The sequence below is a fragment of the Musa acuminata genome, chromosome BXJ1-7, assembly GCF_036884655.1.
Source record: "Musa acuminata AAA Group cultivar baxijiao chromosome BXJ1-7, Cavendish_Baxijiao_AAA, whole genome shotgun sequence".
In the NCBI taxonomy this organism is placed as follows: Eukaryota; Viridiplantae; Streptophyta; class Magnoliopsida; order Zingiberales; family Musaceae; genus Musa; species Musa acuminata.
The window spans coordinates 3,152,452-3,168,172 of NC_088333.1; the positions used below are offsets into that span (position 1 = coordinate 3,152,452).

The 15,721-nt window shown below is 39.3% G+C and overlaps 2 protein-coding genes across 7 annotated transcripts; both read left to right on the forward strand.

Moving 5' to 3' along the window:
• Positions 1-1,964: 1,964 nt before the first annotated feature.
• On the forward strand, positions 1,965-7,804 carry LOC103990698 (probable protein phosphatase 2C 60). 6 transcript variants are annotated; one of them, XM_065190791.1, is made up of 6 exons: positions 2,144-2,279; positions 2,364-2,503; positions 2,788-3,192; positions 3,669-4,036; positions 6,322-6,558; positions 7,381-7,804. In XM_065190791.1, exons 3-6 carry the CDS (start codon positions 2,877-2,879, stop codon positions 7,624-7,626), a joined length of 1,167 nt encoding a protein of 388 aa, XP_065046863.1. In that variant the 5' UTR covers positions 2,144-2,279; positions 2,364-2,503; positions 2,788-2,876; the 3' UTR covers positions 7,627-7,804. The 6 variants fall into 6 exon arrangements, with proteins under 6 accessions (XP_009408209.1, XP_065046865.1, XP_065046863.1 ...); XM_009409934.3 differs by lacking the exons at positions 2,144-2,279; positions 2,364-2,503 and adding an exon at positions 1,965-2,137; XM_065190793.1 differs by lacking the exons at positions 2,144-2,279; positions 2,364-2,503 and adding an exon at positions 1,965-2,137 and having other exon boundaries at positions 2,824-3,192.
• A 496-nt stretch (positions 7,805-8,300) lies between these two features.
• On the forward strand, positions 8,301-15,480 carry LOC135678237 (P-loop NTPase domain-containing protein LPA1-like). Its single transcript, XM_065190790.1, has 7 exons — positions 8,301-8,757; positions 9,126-9,439; positions 10,621-10,702; positions 11,447-11,866; positions 12,188-12,916; positions 14,099-14,197; positions 14,894-15,480. Exons 1-7 carry the CDS (start codon positions 8,608-8,610, stop codon positions 15,272-15,274), a joined length of 2,175 nt encoding a protein of 724 aa, XP_065046862.1. The 5' UTR covers positions 8,301-8,607; the 3' UTR covers positions 15,275-15,480.
• The last annotated feature ends 241 nt before the right edge of the window (positions 15,481-15,721 follow it).

A 15,721-nucleotide genomic window follows, 5' to 3' on the forward strand; every position in this document is an offset into this window, starting at 1 on the left:
TATTATACGGAATCGATGACCAAAATTGATACTAATAAGCCCACCAAACACTCGAACTCAGTCGGGCATCTCTTCCACTGTTGCTAACAGTGAAATGGAAAGAAGATGATGATGAGAGAGAGGCCTACTTTAAACTATTCATCCTGCAGCAACAGGTTGCCGACCATGGGCGGATGTCACGCAACCCTGGCGAGCTCGATCCGGTGCATGGAATCTGACCTCGGATGGTGATCGCCTGAGCACGTAGAGCAGCTGCACACGGCCACGCGGGGGAATCGCTAACAAATAGTAGCGTTATGCATGCATGCAGCAGCAGCAATGGCCGACTCAACAGCGGAGGTCGGCATTATCCAGATGTGGACATGCTTCGGACCTGAAGCACTCACCAAAGCCTAATGACAAAGAAATGAAGAACATGCACTGAATCCAAGAGGTGGAGTTATCACCTCTTTGGCCTTTTGAGATGTTGCTGCCGTCGTCGTCTGTGTCTCTGTTCTCCGTTCTGGTCTCCTGTTATGATCGATGAGGCAATGAACGACTGTGTGTGTTGATATGTTGAACTGAGATTGGTAAAACAATGAGCGAATAAAGATGCTAAAGAACTTGAAGGTGATGAAGTCTAGTCAGATAACACTACTTCGATCCAAATATTGATCATCGATTAGATTTGGATACGAGTCGAAGTGGCCTCTCAATCTCCATTTTGTTCTCTCTTTCCCAAGAGAACATTTCACTTTTCTATTACCAACTACAGAAGTGATGCACACGATGAACTGAATCATCCTTATCTCCATTACATGAAAGATATACATGGCTCTGTCCAAGAATAAAGAAACCTGCCATCAGATATATGAGCACAGTCGAGCTAATATGTGTTGATGCAAGGAAAGGTAGGAAGATGAACTGTTTGAGTCATCTTCAACAGTCAGAAAAGCAGGAATGATGCAGACAGTGTCTAATGACCGATACATGACCACGACGAGTACTCATCAGAATCATGCAATTACTAGTAGTTTCACATCTTCCAGAGAGATGGCAGCGATTGTTCTTGCAGCTCCGTTTCCACCATCGCAAAGCTGAAAAGAAGCAGGAGGAGGAGGAGGAGGAGACACACCTCATCTCTTCCTTCCATCATCATCACCACCTCCATCCAATTCCAAGCCATTCTGCCCGTGGAGGAGGCGCATCTCCACTGTGACCTCATGGCCATTCATCCATCCCTTCCTCACAGCGACAGGTGCAGGGTGACAGCATGTGGAGCCCTCGCACTATTATTATTCAATGGCTTTGGGTACAGCTCGGCCTTCCGGTGACAGATTAGGCACTGAAGCTCGAGGAAACAAAAGGGTGGAGGGGCCTCACAGGGGAAGGCCACGACCTGACCTCTTTTTTCTTGGCTGTGTCTTTATCCACCCGGAGAGTGACATGAGCTTCGGAAGGTGTCATCGAGGAAGAAGGCAATGAACCACCATGTTCATCATGCAGAAGCATCATGCTTTGTCTTTTGTTGAGGAAATTTTGAGCTGTAATGTTTCGACATCTTCCTCATGAGTCAAGCTAGCTCGTATCTTTATGTAATCACATAATAAGATATTGATGTCATGTCATCATCTTAGATCGTAATGTATTTTTTGTGATATTATCGTCGGAAAGGCTTACAATAAATATGAAATGTTCGAGAGGAGAAGAACATGTTGACTACGTGATGTTGACCAAAGCGAATTTGAACATGCCATCATTACAAGCAACCGCCTAATAAGTAATAACCACACAAGATTAGAGAACAACAAAAAGGCTCCTTAATCTTCTACTAATACACAAAATACACATAGCTCATCGGGGTAATGAAGTAAATTGCAGTATGGTTAGGGGTGATTGTGAGAAAATGACACATAGCTCATCCCCTTCTCCCCTCGCTCTCTATCGAGTCTCCCGCAATCATCAGACACTCTCTTCCCCAAATAGCTCTCTTCCGGGAGCGGTCGTGGTGGTGGAGGTGGAGGTGGTGGAGCCCATGGCTGCGTCTCTGCCTCGCTGGCGTTGGCGTCTCTCGAGTTGGTATTTAATGGGTTTTGTCTGCTAACCCTCTCGGAGAGACAAAAAAAAGGAGCCTCCTTTTCTCGGAGTCCGCTGCTTGGTAAGCTGAACCCGGTCCTCCCATCTCTTCTTCTTTTAGTTCCCAAACCCTTATAAGAAGTTCAACCCTCTCCCGCGTCCCCCAGATCTGAGGTCACCGGGCAACCGATAGCCTAAGATTTGGAGAGAATTCCGATCTAAAGGTGCCCTTTTCCCCTTTTTTTCTGATCGCCCTCTCGTTGCAATGCGTTGGGTTTGGAATGATTCTGACGGGCGGATTTCTTTAGAAGAGGCGGACGGGATTGTTGAAAAGATGCGCTTCTCACGATTAGTGAGAAGATGATGTGGTTATTACATCCCGTGCATGAAAGGGTGATTGATTTCTGATTCTGGGACCTTTTTCTTTGGCTTCGCCTTTGTATAGGAGGTAATATGTGTGTTTTTCTTTTGGTTTTGGTTTCTGTCTCTGGATTTGTGTGGCATAATGAATGCCCAAATTTTGCGGATTCATCCCTTTTTAGATAAGGAATCGATAAGTCAAAGAGTAACTTTTAAGCTTGTTTTTCTATTTCTTGCAATAAAATTTCTAGCTTTCTTCGGGAAACAAAAGATGGATTTTTTATGGTCTTCCATTAATGTATGTAGTTGCTGCTTCTTTGTTATCATTTTATCCCGTAGTTTATGTGGCTTATGCGAATTCCTATGTTTCAGGGAGGATAATTGGACTGTTTGCCTGTTGGATGTCAGATGATTTAGGATAGATGTCAAGAATTCAAAGGAGATCGTGGATGAGATGAGGGATGTTAGCAGCGTTGATGAACCTACTGAGAGCCTGCTGGCTGCCATCAGATCGATATGTCCACACGGGTTCTGATGCTGTAGGCCGGCATGATGGGCTTCTATGGTATAAGGACAGTGGACAGCACACTAATGGGGAGTTCTCCATGGCTGTGGTCCAAGCAAACAGCTTGCTTGAGGACCAGAGCCAGATCGAGTCTGGACCACTGAGTTTGCTTGATTCCGGGCCATATGGCACCTTTGTTGGTGTGTATGATGGTCATGGCGGTCCGGAAACATCCCGCTATATCAACAATCATCTTTTTCAGCATCTTAAGAGTATGCTCCTTTCTTGAAAGTTTCTTGCTTATACCTTGCAACTTCCCTTTGATTCCTTTTGTTAAGCTACTAACTTGGTAAATTGGCACACAAAGTTCACTAGGATGGAAAGTTATTCTCTTAATTTAGGAAACCAAATGTCTTGCAATTTTTTGGATTAAATGGGGAGTTGGAGGCCATCCTTGAGATGTAATATAACTTTTTAGTTTTTATTTTGAAACTCCTGTGGAGCTTACATGTTCTTTGCCCTCCACCTTGTTGCTATTAATGATACCTGCCATCTCGCACAAGTGTTGGATTTTAACTTATTTTTCATTAGCTCAACTTATGCTGTTTCAGGAAAGCTTTTAAAACTCCAAAAATATAGTCTCTTCTTTCACTTTGTGACAAATTTAAAATATGACACAGCATAGTTCAGACTACAATAAGTTTTTCTGTTTTAATCAGTATATGTATGAGAAAAATGCATGTTGCAGGATTTGCAACTGAACAGCAGTCCATGTCAGCGGATGTAATACGAAAGGCATTCCAAGCTACAGAAGAAGGTTTTGTATCTCTAGTCACCAATCAATGGCCTACTAATCCGCAGATTGCAGCTGTTGGCTCCTGCTGTCTAGTTGGTGTTATCTGTGGTGGCATGCTGTACACGGCTAATCTCGGGGACTCCCGTGTTGTTCTTGGGAAACTTGTTAAAGCAACAGGAGAAGTTCTGGCTGTCCAGTTGTCGGCAGAACATAATGCTGGAATTGAGTCTGTGAGACAAGAGTTGCAGTCGATGCACCCAGAAGATAAACAAATTGTTGTTTTGAAGCATAATGTTTGGCGTGTGAAGGGCCTAATCCAGGTGCTTAAAGCATAACCTTTATCTTCTATAATTGTTTTAGGCACTCATCAAGTGTGCTTCTCAGATTTTTCATTTTCATGCTTGTAAGAATATTTTGGAGAGGCCCTTTATAATACTTTGAAAGCATGTTATTTTTGCTTGCACTCTACGACACATCATGCATTCAGACCACTCTTCTTCATGCTCAAGAAATGATCGTTAAGCAGTGAATCATCCTGGTCTTGTTGTATTCTTTGTCAAAGCATTAAATAAACCTTCTATATTAGCAGAAATTAGGTATTTGAATTTCGAATAATGTAGTTATAGACATTGATACAGTATTTCTGATGGACTTTAGATATTAGTTTAGCATTTGGAAAAATGCAATGACTTTAGATATGTCACCAAGCTGCAAACTTGTTTCATCAGGAGAGGGGATAAGTATGCTACATGATTTTATTTTTTAGTAAAGCTGCTATACTTTTTGTGTTTAGATGAACTGAAACACTTGGATGTCTATTGCAGCTATAACATAGTTGGCATGGATATAAGAGGGTTATATTCTACTTTTTTTCAGGACAACTTTTCACTATCTTATGTCCCATAGGTTTACTGGTTATGCTTTTCCGAACCTATGAATTTTCGGAGTCGTTACCTAATTTATTGGTTGTTCATTTTCTCCTTATAAAAGTGCAAACATTGTAGAAGTGATTCCTTTCTAAGATGAACATGTAGTATGCTGCCCTCCAAATTTGTTTAAATTGAAGCTTTTGCTTTTTCTTTCACCTTAAACAATTTGAGGAACAAGATCCTTTTTTCCAGTCAATAATAATGTTTTGACTGAAGATTTTAGGTAACCATTGTAGATCAAAATTGCATCTGCGGCAAATGTCTATGAAATGTCTTATATGGAAATCTATGTTCAGCTGATCTCATTGATATGGAATGAAATGTATTGGAGAACATTAGTGGGTCCTTGGCTGTAATTTGACAGTCTTGACAAATTTTCTATCATTTTTTCTCCTCGATGACTTCATTTTAATTACATCAGTGATCAGACCACCTCAATCAGGTTCATTTCACTAGACACCCCCATCCCAGTTGACACATTGCTAACTTGGAGTTTTGGTTATTCAAAGTAGACAGCAAGCCATCTGTTTCAACCAGTTGTGGTTGCTTTCATTGATTCTGCCTCGATTCTTTCAGTTTCAGTGATCTCATCCATCTTTTATAAAACTGATGAAAACTGCTTGTGAAGGATTATCTGGCTGGGTTTTGTTTATTTTTTTACTTCCTTTCATTATCTTGGTGGACTTGTTGCTAATATTTCCCTCTTAAAGGTTTACCTGCAATAATTTTCTCAATCTACCTTGTTTTGGTGGATTTCAGATTCATTGTGAAACTTACGTTGAGTTCATTATTCACTAACTTGGGCTGTTGATCTTAAGATGTAGCCATATTTTTTATCTTGTTAAGCATGCAAGTTTGCTGAATTTTCATGAGCACTGACAACCTTATAACAAATTGTGCAAGTACGAAAATAGAAGTTCTCTCCTTTCTTGTTTGGCTTCAAATTGCAATTTACCTGAGTTTCAGCATGTTACTTCAGTATATAATTTTTCATGTAGATGAAATGTGAAAATTTGGAATTCTTTTTTTCCCTCAAAACTTGTTATGTCAATATTAATGACTGGTATTTGTTTTTGGATGTTTTGCTTTAGTGTCATATATGGATCACTCATTATGATGTAATACTACCTAAAACCTACACATATAGTTCTTAGATGTCATTGCATCTTAATCAATATTTATGAATTATTTTTACATTTTTTTGAAAGAAAGGCCCAAGCCATATTTCAATTCTAATGACTAAAATGAAACAATGGTTTTATACAGTGTTGTTTCTTTTTCATTTTTCATCTTTTTTCTTCATTTACTTGATACATGTCCTAAAGCTGTTAAATTCTACACCCTTGGCTTGGTTTTAACCTCATGTTTGACTGTGCTCTTCTTGCATTCTCACAATTTTCCCATAGTATTTGGATTCGCCATGTCTATAGATGATGGGTTTGTAAGTGCTCTAGATTTGCAAGATTAGGGTATTGAATAACTTGTCAAGTGAATTATGAACTGTGTTGCTGATCATTTATAGCATGACTTTTGCTAGTTTACCTGTGGTCCCAAGATTCTTACACATAAACTTGCTCTTAACCTTTTGTTTGCACATCAGTTTTTGTTATGCAATTATCATGTAAGTATTATGTTGTAGACTATCAGTGTTAAATGCATTCCTTCACCCTCTGTAGGTTTCTAGATCAATTGGTGATGTATACCTTAAGAAGGCAGAATTTAACCGTGAACCCTTGTATCCCAAGTTTCGACTTCGTGAACCTTTCAAAAAGCCTTTACTCAGCTCAGAACCATCAATTTCTGTACAACCACTTCAACCACAAGATCAATTTCTTATATTTGCATCTGATGGGCTATGGGAGCATCTCAACAACCAAGAAGCTGTGGATATTGTTCATAATAACCCTCGCAGTGTATGTTCTCTATCTCAAAACTATATTAGCATTTTGTTTTTCTATTCATACGGAGATACATTCATGTTGAATTATGATGATTTGGCTTTAAGGTTGAAGTCTTAACTTTACCTATTTATTAAAGTCATCTAATTTTGCTGTATATTTTTTACTTTATCTGATTAAATTAACATCCATTCAGATTATAGAACTAATGATAAATGAATAATAGTTAATATATTGGATGCTTGTACATGATAATAATATTTGACCAGCAAATGTCATTAATGTGGGAGTTGGAGGGTTTAGGACGCATTGAATGATACAAATTCAGTGAGTAGAATTAAATTATGAACTGGTTCATTGTGTTGTAACTGGAAACAGTTTCAACATTTAGATAGAGTTGCTTTAGCCTTAAATAACTGCATATGATTCTTGGAGGAATCAGGGAAAACCCAATTAGTGGGAAAGAGAAGGTCCACTTGCATCATCTGATCCCAATCCAATCCAGCTGGTCCACACCATGATCAGCCAATGCCTCTCCGATCTTTGCCAATTTACATCGGAAATGCCCATATACCGGATTTATTACTTTTGAGAGTGTGTTGTAGTAGATAAACATAAAGAATGTGGAAGAGGTTCTCTTGGCAAGAATGTGTTGTAGTATATAAACATACTTGTACATCTTCACCCATTTCTTGGTTGTTTCTGATACTACTAATCTATGCCATCGAGTTATATAATGCATGGTTGTCTTCTTATTCATGACGCAAGTTTCTATCACAATGCTTTTTGTATTACATTTTGGTGACATTTTAGTGTGATCTGCATGAACTCCTGCAGGGAAGTGCTCGGCGGCTCATCAAAGCCGTGCTTCAGGAAGCAGCAAAGAAACGAGAGATGAGATACTCCGACCTCAAGAAGATCGATCGCGGGGTCCGTCGCCATTTCCACGATGACATCACGGTCATTGTCGTCTTCCTCGACCCCAATCTGGCTAGCAGGGCCAGCTCGCACCGAGGCCCCGCCCTCTCGCTGAGAGGTGGTGGGATCAACCTGCCTGCTAACTCTCTCGCCCCTTCTTCTTGATGACTCCCATGCCATGTCTTGTAGTAGATGAAGCCTCAACCTGACTTCCATGATAATGTCCTCAGTGATATATATGTCATGTTTTAGCTTGCTTTATTTTAGCACGTTTTATGCAGAAAATAGTTACTCGTGTGTCATCCATAGAATCTTTACTTTGTATGTATTACTTTTTGCTCTCTCTCTCTCTCTCTCTCTCTCTCTCTCATACTATTACGATACTTATACTGTTCATCCTCTTTATCTATCTTAGCATTTCCTTGTTCTTTAGAGTAATTTGGTCTCTCTTCCTTTGGGGTTTGTCATTCTTTGCCTTGTCCAAGGGGTTGCTAGGAAAGTTGACCAGTTTGACCATAAGATGGTTGAATGTTGAATGATTCGACTCAAATTTGACTTGATTTCTCGACGAGGGAATCGTATTTTTTGTTGCATCTCATGTTCTTGGCATCATCCTTATCTTACTACTTGCATCTATTTGTCATACAATACATTTTACGAAAAATATGTCTTAATATGAGAAAGATATGTTCCGCATTAAGAGAATAGATGCACTTCACACACTACCAAATATTACGCGTATCTGTACGGTTCAAAATGCTTGACCAGTTCCATCACAACCGTTGAATGCGGGCGTCACGTCACTCGCCACACATTTCCCGTGCGCGGCCGCAAGCGGCAGACGCGTTGCTTCCAGACGAAGACAGGAGAGAGAGAGAGAGAGAGAGAGAGAGGGAGAGGGACAGATGGGAAGGCGTGATCGTGTCGGATCTGGTAAGCAGCGGGAATGGCGGTTAAAAGGCTTCTAGCCCTGTACCGATCTTTAGCCGCTTCGGTATCCCCCGTTCCGATCTGCGGTTGCCCTTTCTCCGATCGCCCCTAGTTCTGTGTTTGGACACGGATCGAGGCCCCGAAATCGGTCTCTGGACGTGGGACGAGGGAATTGCTTGGGTCTGAGAAGTGAAAGTTGGAAGCTTTGGTCGTCCGATGGTGGTTGCGGAGTCTCCGAAGCTGATTTATATAGTCGTGGTGAACGAGGGAGAGGACGGGAGGGGCGGTGGGTCGTTTCGCTACACGCGGCCCGTGCTTCAGAGCACCCTGCAGCTCATCGGATGCAAGCCTCGCCATGCTTACAAGGTTTCTTGACCCAGCTCCTTGCTTCTTTCCCCTCTTTGTTGCCGATCTGATGCCTCTCTTAGATGTTTTGATTTCTAACAATATTGTAGTATCAAATCCTGTGGTACTTTGCAGGTACTGATTTTATGTTGGGGCATTATTTATCGGTATGTTCATTCTAGGATCGGTATCAGATCCTAGAGATGGATTAATCTGCTGCTACGTTAAGATATCCCTTTTCTTCACTTCTTTGGCTAAAATCCAATTACAAAAGTAGACGAATCTTTGCAGAGTAATGAAAAAGAAAACTTTGGCTGTCAAAATTTTCTTTTGATTAACCATAAACGAAAATTTGGCTCATGGAACAAGTTTTGTATTATTCTGCGCAGATAAGTCGAAGGGCATATGAAATTGTTCAAAGCAAATGCTCAGCTGATGGTTCACGTCCTGATGCTGCTGGGACGTCAGTATCAGGTTTGTGGGACGGAAGTATCCAAGCTGAACCCTTGAACCTTAGGGAGGCGAACCTTCAGTCATCTAAAGGAAATGTAGAGACTAGAAGCTCAATCCCATTTGAACTGTACAAGAGGCAAACAACTGCTTTCGTTACAAGAGACACTTTCCTGAATCTTGTTTGTGATGCACTCTCCGAATACAAGTATGTTGGACCAAATCAAAGAACAGACTTGGTTTTGGCATGCAGGTAGCACTTTCTCTTTACTCGGTAGAATACTTGGGGGAACTTACATATTTTGCTGGATGATTTGACATAAATGGAGTTTTATTTCACTTGCAATAAGTTATGTGAATAATTACTTTTCTGTAGCAGGAAACATCATTTGTAAGTTGAATACTGCTTCTGCTTCATATCCTTTCCAATGATGCATACTTTCTTTAGGATTGATTAATTATTATGATCACATGCCAAAGATTTCTTCAAGTAAATGGATATTCACTGCAAGTCTCTGTATATGATGTGGTCATCTAGTATCGTGACTTTTCAAAGTATAGCTGATGTCCTACCTGATAACTCCTTTCTATGTAAGGCCAAGTTCATTGAAAGTGATGAACACTGAAGTTCCATTTCTAGTTGCGGGGTTGTTCAGTTTGGCACATTGTGGACGGACACATAGGAACATTCCCCCAAGCTTCAGCCATGTTTCAAGGACTACAAGCCACCACTAGTCATCGACCGTCTAAGAATCAGGACAAAGAAGTAGGGATGGCAGTTTCAAACTGGATTGGCAACAAATCAGCACAGTTGGGTTGGGTTTGATCAGCTTTAACAAGGGAATGAGGCTGGGTAGGGATGTAATTTTCAGAACCTGTCAGTAGTTAGTGGAGTGTCTTGTAATTTTATGCAAACAATTTCCCCTACTGTGTTGCAAACATAATTAATATCTATGTCGAACATATTACACGCACTCTATTAAGTTGATCACATTCAGGCAGACAGGGGGAAAACAGTTCTTGTAGGTTTCTGCATGAGTGGGGAATGGTACTATAAAAGCATCCTAAGAATTGGACTATTACAACTACAACAACAACAACATGGCCATAAAGGTCCAACTATTTTGCATCGTCCTAGGAATTCGACTGCCTTTTGTGAACTTCTGCAAATAGAATATTTGTATCTCAATTTTGCTACGATGACAGGTATATAATTTTAGAGTTTCTTTAATGAATTTATGGAAGATGGATACCGTAGCCATCTAAAAGTTTCTTTGTAACTTTGTTCTTCACCCATGTCAAGTATTAGTTACAGGAATTTTTTGCATTTGCAGCATAATGTTTAATTTGCTTTAGCTCTTTTCTCCTAGCAATTTCAACTTCTCTTTTGCATTTTTGATAATCTAAAGCTTCTCATCTTATATTCCTCTTTAGAATCCGGGAAAGAAAGGAATCAGTCACAATTCTTTTATGTGGTACAAGTGGGTGTGGCAAGTCGACTCTTTCAGCCTTGCTGGTAATTAAACCTTAAACTTGCAGAATAGTTTGTGTTATTATAAATGCATTTGATCTGCTTATGGTCATTGTCTGCCCCTTCTTTGGTGTGTACAGATATGTATATATATACATAGGAAAATTTTGAAGAAAATATAATTAGTTTCATTTTTGCTATTGATATTTCTGACATATTTGTTCTTATTTACTTATTGCTTTTGTTTAAAATCTGAATTGACTGCTCATACACTGCATTGGTTAATGTGGTGCAGTGATCGTTGGTATAAATCATGGTTCATTGTGCAGCACTCGTATAAGTCTAGTTGTCCTTTGGTCCTTTTCAGCAAGGTTTTGCACAGATAATGATGCTTATGTTTTTTTTTTCTATCCCCATGTGAGTATATTTTCGGAAAGAAATTTGTTGTCTATGAAATCAATATTGATATTATAGTCAAAATGACAGGCTCGGAACAAAAATTTGGTTGTCACTGGAGGATGCCTTCTTTTTAGTTTCTTGCTTGTATAGCGGTGTTAGATTAATGTGTGTGCTCTATATGATAGTCCTTTTTTAGTGTATGTTTTCTGGATTAGGTAATTTTTATCAGCGTACACTACAGTCAATAAATTTCTCCTGTTTGCATGTCATAAACCAACATAGACAATGGAAAAAGATTGAGAACTCCATAGTCTCTACTGGTTAGCATATGTTGCCAATGGTTACTGCTTTATCAAAATTTGTAATGTTGCATACAATATATTGTTACAGGGAAGCAGACTGGGCATCACTACTGTGATTTCGACTGATTCAATACGCCATATGATGAGGAGCTTTGTTGATGAAAAACAAAATCCTCTCCTTTGGGCTTCAACCTATCATGCTGGAGAATGCTTAGATCCTGTGGCAGTTGCACAAGCAAAGGCCAAAAGAAAAGCAAAAAAGCTGGCTGCTCCTCCTCACTCATTGCCTAAGCAAGAACTTGATGGTCCTTCAAATCAACAGCATGATGACCAACTCTTAGACACATCTGGTGAGGCTGAGAAAATTGGTAAAAAGCAAATGGCTATTGAGGGTTATAAAGCACAGAGTGAAATGGTCATTGATAGCCTTGATCGGCTCATTTTTTCATGGGAAGACAGGAAAGAATCTGCTGTAGTTGAGGGTGTTCATTTGAGCCTTAATTTTGTGGTGCGTATATGAACAAGGGTAGAGTTACTTTTTTCCCCTCGAGACACAAGCATGTAGTACTTAAAGAATTTTATTTGAAAAGTCAAGTGCTTACGAGGATATTGTTATCTCAAGACAGATCACTGAAGTGGTATCAAGATTAGTTTTTATCATTCCATCTAAAAACAGATACTTTTTTACATTACGAGATACTTAATTTTTAATTGATCTATCTGAATTTTTTTGTCTGATCTTTCTACAAAAGATTCTCTTTTGCCATTGCAGAATTTTTAGTTCATTATTCTCTTCATTTTTGATGATTTGTTTAACTTTGTTTGCTAGATGGGCTTAATGAAGAAACATCCGTCTGTTGTACCATTCATGATCTATATCGCAAATGAGGACAAGCACGTTGAAAGGTTTGCTGTACGTGCAAAATACATGACTTTGGATCCTGCAAGGAATAAATATGTAAAGTACATTAGAAATATCAGAACGATTCAAGAATATCTCAGCAACCGTGCCAACAAACATTTAGTGCCCAAAATAAATAATACAAATGTTGACCGGAGTGTGGCACTAATTCATGCGACAGTCTTCAGCTGCCTACGCAGGCGATTGGTGGGAGAGGAGCTGTATGACTCTACGACAAACACAGTGCCTATAATAAATGAAGAATACAGGAAACAATGCACTGCCAACTCAATGGGCTCTAAGGGAATGTTAAAGTTGATTCAGAGACAGGGGTCCTCGAGACATCTAATGGCTCTATTTAACACTGATGGTTCTGTTGCCAAGGCTTGGCCTGTGGAATCTGCCGATGGTAAAATCATGTCTGGAAATGTAGGAAAGAACTGTTTAACCATATATGGTCCCTTACAGGTAGGGAAGGCAGAGGAAGTGAATCTCCAGTTTGGTACTTTTGGGATCAGTGCTTGGCCTAGTGATGCCGGTGGCACCAGTCACACTGGAAGCATTGATGATTCCAAGGCTGACTGCATTGACACTGGTAGCAGATATTTCTCTTCTCGTTGTAGCTCTCCGAGGTTATCAGAAGGACCTGCGAAAGAGGTACTTATTCTTTTATTCTCATTTTCTGGGATGTTGCACATGTCCTTCAAGTTGCCTACTTAAAATTATGTTGATCAGATGACAAAATTTTGTATGCCTATAATGTCTTATGTTCTAATGTTATTAGTTGCTAACTTTTTTGAAGTATCGAAAATATGTAAAATGAAGATAAATACTAGCAACTAATTATGATTAAATTCATGCCTTGTTATTTGTTGATTGATTGATTTGAACTTGGTTGTTTTTTGGTTTGGTCTTCACATTTCCACTCTATGAACTTCTTTAAGCCTTTTGATTTGCTTTGTTATCCAGGTCTTGATGTAGCACTTTGAGAAGATTGGGCAATTTTCTGTCCTTTTACTAATATGTTTGTTTAGTAGTTTTCTTTGACAACATTTTGTATTCTGTAGACATGTTTTTTGGACATTGGTTTTATAACATGCTGTTACATAAGATATAGTTAGCACTTAGCAACACAGAAATTTTGATCAGCATGTGCAAAATTGCCTCGTAGATTCTTCACATTTCAGTTTACAGCCAAATTAATCGTGAGAGCCACAATGATGCAACCGGTGATGTTGATTTGTTGTCTATCCCAGGTGTTATGAAATAAGAATGGCAACCTTTGGCAATGTATCAAAGCATATTTAAGGTGATGATCTTGGATCATGTGAAAATTCTATAAAATAAAACATTGCAGTGAATAAAGTTTATGAGCTTAGCTAAACCCTGGATGGTCTACGAAGATGCTTAGGTACAGGATCATCCATTTTCAGGATGATAAAAGATGAGCATGATAATGTGGGAGTGTTTTGATTGATGGCAGCTAGCTATATGTATTTCAATGATGTTTCATCCATTTCAGACAAACTTCACCTAGCATGTCATAATGGCTTAGGATACATTTGGTTGGTTCTGATACGCCCTTTTCCTAACCACCTGAAGTCACAGCATTGTCACATGATGGAATAGACTTTAGATCTTATCTGCAGGATGCATATAACTGTATAGTGAATTCATGTTAAAAGTAGATAAGTTTTTGCTTTACTGAAATAAAAAGAACTATACTATATCTTGATATAGGATTTGGATTCATTCATCGTAAGGAATTATTTACCTCTTCCATTACTTTTTTTTTTTCATGCCTTTTAGCTGGCTTGGCCTTACCCTTGTTCTGTGTAGCACAAGGATGACATATCGGTGCCCGACAGTGAAGAGGAAGCTGAGGAGGAAAGTAATGATGATCAAAGTGATGTCGACAAGAATGACATTGCTGAAGAGGTAAGAAAATGAAACTTTGGTCAAAGGATGTTGCAAAATCCTATTTTTTATATATTAGGCGGTAGATGACACTGAAGAAAAGAAAGTTGTACCCGATCACCAAATGAGGATACTAACTATACTAAAATAATGGCATACAGATCTGATTACAATTTTTTTGCTGTTTCAGTTAATAACATAAATTCTACCCTTGTTTCTCGGAGCAAAGTTGATTATACATATTAGTGGCTAATTATGAATCCTTTTCTAAATGAATTTATAAATTACACGAGGTGATTAATATCTAATCAAAAAATGAAATATGACTCGAGTAATTATGTATGACTGGTCCAAATTCTAGTGAGCATTTTCACAAGTCAATACCTTATCCTTGTGTTTGGGCTTCTGAATTTATAAATTACACAAGGTTATCAGTATCTAGTGTGCATTTTCACAAGTCAATATCTTGTAGCTGACAGCAAAAAATTGTCCATTGGCTCATGGTCACTGTGACGGCATAAAAGTTGAATCTCCACTTGTATTTTTCCGGTCTTTGTGCTGTTTGCTAAGACAATTAGACTACAGCAGGCAAAATAGCATTGCCTGAAAACATCCCTTATTTATCCTTACCTTGATTCTTTGGCTATATGACTGCCAAGAAACAACACCTGCCTTGCGGATGTGGCTATTACTTATTTTCTGTTTTGCCTTTTCCAGCTTGAAGGCTCTGTTGACGAGGGTTCAACCAAGTCCGATGAAGAGTTCGAGGACTTGGCCATGCAAGACAGCCAGGAAAATGGTTATTGGACAGACGATGATGAACCAACTAACATCAAGAAACTAACAAGTGAGAAGAAACTAACGAGAGATATGTCGGGCAAGATTGTAAGGGGTGATCTGACAGAAAAGAAGTCGCAAAATCTCCGTAGTACCCACAAAATATACACCCGTGCATCTGACCCCTCATGCTATCATTCTTTGCTTGCTGAGAACCTGAGAAGCTTGAGCTTGAAGACAAAGAAGCATCTTCCTACCAACTCTTTGCAATCTTATCGGCGCTCCCGAAGCATTCCTGCTTCTGCCGAATCTGGTTTGTGATGATGGCCTTCTCCTTGTACGCTCACTAACCGGTACTAATTTTTGTAGAATTAAACTTGTATGCTATCTGTCTACTCTCCTTTTGATCTTTTGGCTGAAACTGTTAGACAAACTCCAATGGTTTGAACATACAAGGGCAACAGTTCTTTTGTAGATTGCAACTGCTATATTATCTAAAATGAACACCATGACTGGTGATGGCTGAAGGATTTCAAAGATTCTGGGAATATCACCTGAAGGATTTCAAAGATTCTGGGAATGTTCTCATCTGTCCCTGTTGAGATTATTCAGATGCCAATTTCTACAGATTATGCTCTGTTTTGTCTCAAAGGATATACCGATTACTTTCTACGTGTATGATGTTGTTGCCTCTTGAACTTTGTTGTGACTGAGTTCTTCCCTCCTGTCTCTGTGACACAAGTAACCTTTTCAAACTATAGTGTTGAT